This window comes from Alexandromys fortis, unplaced genomic scaffold (assembly GCF_014885135.2).
Source record: "Alexandromys fortis isolate MF-2015 unplaced genomic scaffold, M_Fortis_MF-2015_v1.1 scaffold_211, whole genome shotgun sequence".
Lineage (NCBI taxonomy): Eukaryota > Metazoa > Chordata > Mammalia > Rodentia > Cricetidae > Alexandromys > Alexandromys fortis.
Genome location: NW_026068103.1, coordinates 1,144,473 through 1,152,290, shown reverse-complemented (window position 1 = coordinate 1,152,290; position 7,818 = coordinate 1,144,473). Strand labels below are relative to the sequence as shown.

Here is a 7,818-nt window from a genome sequence, read left to right as displayed (position 1 = left end):
AAGGACTGATAAAGGGCCTCTCTGGTTGTGTGGCTTACTAAAGCTTCATGACTACTGGAACATTTAGAGATGAATCCTGTAGACAACAACGGAGATAGCAACTTAGGAACAAGAAGTCGGCACACATTGGGGCTTGTGAAAACTGTCTCTGAAAGTGCCTCTTTCATTTTACAGGGGACAAACAGGTTCTGGAAGTGTTCCCAATAATAGCTACATTGTCAGTCTTTGACTTCTTGGCTCTCTTGGCTTCTCTGACAACCCATCTATTTCTCATCACTACCTGATGCCTTGATTAACAGATAACTGAATTTAAACCGTGTTCCAACATATTAGAAAAGTATAGAGCTGAGAAGTGTATTCTCTCTCTCTCTCTCTCTCTCTCTCTCTCTCTCTCTCTCTCTCTCTCTCTGCTGTTGATAACCTTGTGTGCACTATACCCTCTGCCCTCTGTTTCTGGAACTTATTTAGCTGTAATAAAAAAAACTGAGAATGGTAAAGGATCTCTTTGGACAGCTTTCTGCAGTTTCTTCGCTGAAGTACTTTCCAATCTGATTTTCTTAAGTCCCCATGGCTTCTCGTTTAGAATTGGGAGTTCTATCTACGCCTTTCCTATACCTCCCATCTTCTCCTGTACTTTGCCTGTGTTCCCCGAAAACAAGATCAGACAGGGATTTGGATTTTTATGTAAATCCTTTTCATTTTAAAAACACTGGAAACCATTCCAGTTTGTTTTCTTTATAATATTTTTAGATAGTTGCCTGAATGTCTACAGTGTGACTACTCCCTGAATTTTTTCCAAGTCACTTTTAGAACAGAGGGAAAACATATAACTAGTAAAGACTTTGTAGGCATTGAAGTATTATTTACAAAAGAACATTTTAATGTAATACTCCCACTTTATCTCAATTCTAATCATTCTGGCTGATGTCATTTGGAAGTATAATTTATTGGGCTGGAAAGATGGCTTAGCAGTTGAGAGCACTTACTGACCTTCTAGAGGATCAGGGTTCTGTTCTCAGCATCCACATCAGGTGGCTCGTGACTGCCTGCAACTCTGATTCCAGTGGATCTAAGATCTCTGACCTTTGTGGGCACCTGCACACCCAAGGTACACATATACTCATGCAGGCACACATACATACACATACATAAAAGCAAATCATTTTGAAGATTTTAATTTTAGTTATGTGTGTATGTATGGGTCTGTGTAAGTGAGTAAGTACAATTGCCAATAGGGGCTACAATATCCCTCCTGTTGCAAGAGGAGATCACTTGTTTCCCGGCCACCCTGTAGCTGAGACCTGAAATAACCACTCAGAAACCATATTATTAAATCAGTACTTGGCCTATTAGTTCTAACTTCTTATTGGCTAACTCTTACATATTAATTTAACCCATTTCTATTCACCTGTGTATCAACACATGGCTATGGCTTACCAGCTAAATTTCCGGCATCTGTTTCTGGCCAGGCTCTCCCTGACTCTGCCTTCTTCCTCCCAGCATTCAGTTTAGTTTTCCCTGCCTAGCTAAGTTCTACCCTATAAGGCCAAGCCAATTTCTTTATTCACCAATGCTTTTCACAGCATACAGAAGAGAATTTTATATCACCCTTCCTCTGGAGCTAGAGGTACAGAGGTTGTATGAGCCCCCCGCAACAGGGTTATGAGGATCTGAATTTGGGTCACCTGCAAGATCAATACATGTGCTTAATCACTGACCCATCTCTCCAACCCCGTAAATTGTTTTTAAAAGAAAAAAAAACAATATATATTCATTTATTTCACTAAAGTTAATTTCCTAAGAGTAATAGTTAACAGCTAAATTCTGACTTCCAAATCAAAGTTTTTATTTTCAAAAACAGAATCACCAGAAATTTGGATATGCTTTTAACACTAACACACACACATCACACACATATACATATACAATTGCTTATTTCATAATAAATTGAAATAAATAAGTTGAAAACCTTAAGATGTTTGTGAATTTTTTCTTTGTTAACTTTGCTATCTCAGGTCTTCTGTTCTATTTACTGATGGAATTCTCCTTTTAATTAGAAATTTTAATCTTAATTTGGTAGTCTTAAAAATATTTACTGTTAATTTTCTTTCACCTTTAAAATATTCTAAACTATTATAAGTAATACTGATAGAATGTGTGCTACCTCATTGGAGTTAACATATCTATCAAATGATTCCACAAAGAAATCAATGATGTCCTAAAATTAAATTGGACAATTCTGTTAATATTTTTGCTTAATGCATAAGAGAGCCTACTTGGTACCGTTGGCTCAGCATTTTACAACATACTGAACAGATGATTTATTTGGTTGAAATTTTTGAAAACACTGCTGGGGATCTGTCCTGGATGCTAGGCAATAGATCATGTTAACTTTTAGGCCATGCTGTTGGAATTGGTGACAAAGGCTGACTATAGTTTTCTTTATGTAATCCTTTGACCATGACATTTTCTCCCCATTTGTTAGCTTTGTAGCTGTGTGTGCTACGCTTACTATTTTGATACCCACATCATAATATAAAATCCTTTCTAATGAATAAAAAACTGATTTGAAGAAGTACAAAGTATGGATAAAGGTGTCTAGACCCATGTACAGCAGGTTTCACATGTGTGGCTGTGGTATCATCTATGAGCTGAAAGGCAGCTGAACGTTAGCATGTCATTCCCTTGGGATGAAGGGTTCCATAATGGGCTGTGGTCCAAGTTCTTGGTAAAAGCAATTGCCGCTGCTTAAATAGAAGAGGGAAATGAATACTACTTCCCCCTTTTAAGGCTATACACATGCACAATGAATGTTCATCATGAGTGTGAAAGGCAGTGACCCTAATGTTAACTTATAACCTGAAAATCCCAACAGGTACATGTGCACATTGAAATGCTGGGAAACTAAAGTTGTATATCTTTCTTTAAAATAACATTTACAACCAGGCTCATGAAACATGATGGTCTAAGACTCCATTTGTAAAAGTAGAATTCTGACATCCAGGCTCTTGTTCAGTGAGTAGGCAGAATGGTTCCCTGAATTGGAAAAGGCAGTACATGCCACAGTGACTGAACCCGCTGTGCATGCAGGAGAGTCGGCTCTATTCCTAGAGTCTGCCTCCTATTTTCTGTCTTTGAAAATGAACTCCTGGCTGTCCTCTGACCTCAGCACATGAATATAATTATAATGAAGAAAAAAAGATACCTTACAGGTGGGCAAAAGGCAAATTTAATGTAAGAATTTCTCTTCTCATTATAGACAAACTATACAGGAAATCAGATCAGTAAGTAATGTGCTCAGATTCATAGGTGACATTTCCAGTCTATTCTGAGGGCCTGAATTTCAAGCATTGGCTGAATAATTTTCATCGTTTCCCTTTATGCTCTCAGGTCATTGTGTGGGTATTGTATCTGAACTGCAGTGCTTAATTTACTATGGTGTATATGTGAGCAACAAGGAATTAGAACACTTTATTTCTTGTTTTCTCTCTTTACATTTGAAAACATAATGCAGTCTGTTAAGATAAACAAGTGCCTATTGGCTTTTACAAAGAATAGAATCCCATCTTGTCTGTTCTGTAAGGATGACATTGACAGGGAGCTGAAGAGATGGCTCAGTGGTTGAGAATATTTGCTACCCTTCCAGAGGAGAGGTCCTAAGTTCAATTACCAGCAACTACATGGCAGTTCGCAACCATCTATAGTGGGATCTGATGCCCTCTTCTGGCATAAATTTGTACATACATATTGAGTACACATACATTAAATAAGTAAATAATGCTAATATTGCAAATGGGGAAGCAGACGATGCTTAACCTTAATTTATGCTGAGTATCTACATACAGTGCTTGTTAAATTACTAGTAACTAATTTGTTTTTTAAATGTAAAATAATTAAGTTACCAAGCTTGGCGTTCTCAAACATACAAATATAATTAATTATATAGTCTTAAACTACTTTTTACATCTATCATATATTTTGCTCTTCAGTTTAAAAAATACTGATTTGTAATGTGCTTTATGGTGAGAAATATGGAATTATAACTGTACTTGGAAAGTAATTTAATATAAAAACCTCTTAAACAGTTGTTTGGAAATATTGATCAGTGAGCAAATTCTATCTTTAAGACTCAGATCGAAACTTTTTTTTCCTATTTTTTTTATTTATTAAAGATTTCTGTCTCTTCCCCACCTCCGCCTCCCCTTTCCCTCCCCCTTCCCCAATCAAGTCCAGATCCTCCATTTTTTGACAATTCCTGTTTATTTTTTATGTGCATTGGTGTTATGTTTGTTAATATGTCTGTATAAGGTTGTTGGATCCCCTAGAACTGAGGTTACAGACAGTTGTGAGCTACCATGTGGTTGCTGGGAATTGATCCTGGGTCTTCTAGAAGAGAAGCCAGTGCTCCTAATCTCTAAGTCATCTATCCAGTCTCTGTGTCTCCATTTTTAAAACTGTATTTTGAGAAGGAAATTATGATTGGAATTGAGTAAATGAATTTCTTTACTCCGTTTTTAGAAGTTGGATATCCAGCATCTAGTATGGAACCCTGTCGGTGTCTCCAGTGTCCCTTCAGACTTAAGTGACAAATGAGAGTAAGGTTTATGCTTTCTTCAGTTTAGGGAAGTTTACTCTAAGGGAAAGCTAGTGTCTATAGGAAGAACAAGCCAGCTTTTCCAGGCACCAGCTAGCATTAGACTGAATTGTTTGGTCTCCATCCTCAGATGCTTCTTTGAAGCATTGTTCTGGTTTGGACACTCACTGTCTTGCCTCATGCTTCGTAATTCACTGGACATCGTTGTTTTGTTTTGTTTGTTTGTTTGTTTGTTTGTTTTTTGACTAGACAGCTTAGGTATCAAATTTCCTTGTAAATTTTATACAAAGGTAAAAAATTATTTTATTTCTATTAGCTTCCATGGATAAAATAATAAACACTGAAGTCTTTTTTAAGCCATAAAACTTAATTTAGTCTATAATTTTCCTAAAGGCTGAGCAAGTTAATTTCTATCATGACAGACAACTATATTTTTATACTCTTTTTTAAAGCCAGCTGGTGGATCTTTGGTTTATCATTGACTGCCATCTAGTGGGTCAAACTATTCTTTCACAATAAACCATTAAACTTGAGTGACTCGTTTCTGTATGGAATCCTTACCATTTTCGGTGCCTTTGTTTTCACTGACTGCTGTGTTTCACCAACTAATTTCTAAAGTCGCTGGGTCATTTTGGTGATGATAAGCCTTAAAGCAGCCTTAAAGCCTTAAAGTATAAATAGTATAAATGGTTCATATCAAGTCACATTGAATAAACTGATCTCATCGACAGCTTTTGAACTTTGGTGATTAAAGTTGACATCTATGTAAATTATTATTTCAATAATTATTATTTATAATAATTTTAATATTTAATTATTTTAATAACCACTGCTTCTCATTAATTATACACTCTACCTACTTTTAAGATATTTTTCTCTTATTTCTTTGCAGATGCTACAACTGCGGTGGCCTTGACCATCATGCTAAAGAATGTAGTCTACCTCCTCAGCCAAAGAAGTGCCATTACTGCCAGAGCATCATGCACATGGTAGCAAACTGCCCGCACAGGATTATCGCACAGTCGCCCGCCAGTGCTCAGGGAAGACAGGAGACAGAGTCCCAGCCGTGCACTTCCGTTTCGCCAAGAGAAGTGGGAGGGGGCCATGGCTACACATCACCTTTTCCTCAGGAGGCGAGGTCAGAGATGGCAGAGCTGTCAGACAGGTCACCCCAAGAAGTTTCTTCCACGAAGGCATTTGTAGCAACAGAAGAGCCAAACAAAAAGGGGCCTTCAATTCAGAAACGGAAAAAATCGTAATCTTGTCGGCATTTTCTTCACCCGGCTGGGAAGTCTACCTCACGCAAGCACAGGGGAATAGTATTCTACAGATAGCAGCTGACCGGGATTTTAACTACTGTTGAAGAACTGTGAATTTCTTAATCAGACAAATCATTCTTGAGCAAATTACATTTAAGCAGGGTTTCATGTTTTATAGACTCGAAATACATATAGTATGTGCTGCATAAGTGAGAAGAGAGACTTGAGTCTATATGTATGTGTGGGGATTTCACATAGGAGCACAGGTGTATACATACACATACATGTGTATAGATGTATGTGTGTATAGGCCTGTCTTTATACATGTATTATGGAGATATAAGCACATACTCTCCCACAGATAATTGGGCATCTCCAAGCATTGAAAGTCCATGTGAAGCATTTGAGGTGGTCTCAGAATTAACCCTTGGAATTTTCCCTAATTTTCTTTTATATTACATAAACATAACCTCCTGACTGTTACTTTTTTGTGAACCAAAGTATGCATCAGATCTCAGACTGCCAGTCAAATGGTACTAAAGGTTTTTGGGATACTCGGTGCCTCCCAAGTCTGGATTCACTGCTGTGTCCTGGTGCTGATGGAGTGTTTGCTTTTGCTGTTATCTGCCTTCTCCTGTTTGAAGGTGGCAACTTAACTCTAATGCCTCTGACTGCCGTAAGCTTTTTATTTTTGGATACATAACTCCAGAAAAGACAATGAATGTGAAGTTTCTGGGCTGGTATTTCAGTGTCTTTTGTTCTGATTGTGATTTACATGCCTGTTAAGAAGAATGAAGGGGAGGGTAATGTAGAAATATCATGGTGTAATCCTTTTCAGTGGTATTTTGATACCGGCTCTTTTACACATTTCTTAGGTTTTTAAGGGACTATGTCAACGGAAGCCTCCCTTGACTAAGCAGCTCCTGAACCATCACTTAGAACGGGAAGGTCTCCTTACTTACTACTGAAGCCTTAAAGGAAACTAATTATTTGGGTATATTTTAGTGGCTGTCTTTATTATCCCCATAGAATCCTCAGACCTGTTTTAAAACAAACACCATAGAAATAAAAAAATAATGGGGCTTAGAGTGAAAATTACGTAGATGCTTACATTTGCCCAACAGATACGGTCTGTGGCTGATACTAAAAAGAATAGCATTTGGTGGCAGGCAGCTAGAATGATAAGCCTGGAGCAGAATTACCAAATCCCCACTGCCATGTGGCCAGAAATACTTTCTGTGATAACACTGATGCCATGGCAGTTGCCTGGACTATAGAAGCTGAAGTAACCTAAGTTATGGATTCAGGATGAGCATTCGGCGCTATTGATAAGAATCTTCTCAGATGGATTCTCAGTTTGCGAACAGATTGTCTTAGTATAGTTCTGTTCTCCATCATATTTAAAAAAAAAAAAAAAACAAAAACAAAAACAAAAAAACTTTTGAAACATCTCCAAGAAGGTACCAAGGAATTGCAGTGCATAATTTTGGCAGTAAATATAATTTATATGGGCCTGTTGGTATAAGCTCAGATAATCATACAAGAAAGCATCGTGACTCATGAGATGCATTCTGCTGAGGAGTTCTTCCTCCGTGTGCCAGTCCTTTCCAGGTTAGCTTGAATCTCTCGACAGTATTTATGAGAATTCCCGTAGTATTCTGTTGACGTCAGTGTGCTGTAATGCAGAGCTTACTGTTGACGATATTGAATGTGACGTAGCCATAGAGAAGTACTGCCTTGCCTTATGTGATCATTTCAAGCTTATTTAAATTATGTAGACAAATCAAAGTGTCACCCAAGTATAATGAACAAAGTAACAGTTGTACAAGCAAAATATGACAGGTGACTTTGAAAGTTCAAACCAAAGTTCCTTGACTATAGAAATAGGAAATTATGGACTTGAAAATTGGACATTCTGTTTACATATGAAAATTCAGAGCTGAGATCACTTTTAAAAATTAAGTA

The 7,818-nt window shown here is 37.4% G+C and overlaps 1 protein-coding gene across 1 annotated transcript in view; it reads left to right on the top strand.

Moving 5' to 3' along the window:
• The window catches only part of Lin28b (lin-28 homolog B), an 81,544-nt gene extending 75,208 nt beyond the window's left edge, over positions 1 to 6,336 (top strand). The window contains exon 5 of the mRNA XM_050123938.1: positions 5,487 to 6,336. Within this exon, the coding sequence (XP_049979895.1) occupies positions 5,487 to 5,853 (367 nt within the window). The 3' untranslated portion in view covers positions 5,854 to 6,336. The remainder of the gene's footprint in view (positions 1 to 5,486) is intronic.
• Positions 6,337 to 7,818: the final 1,482 nt, after the last annotated feature.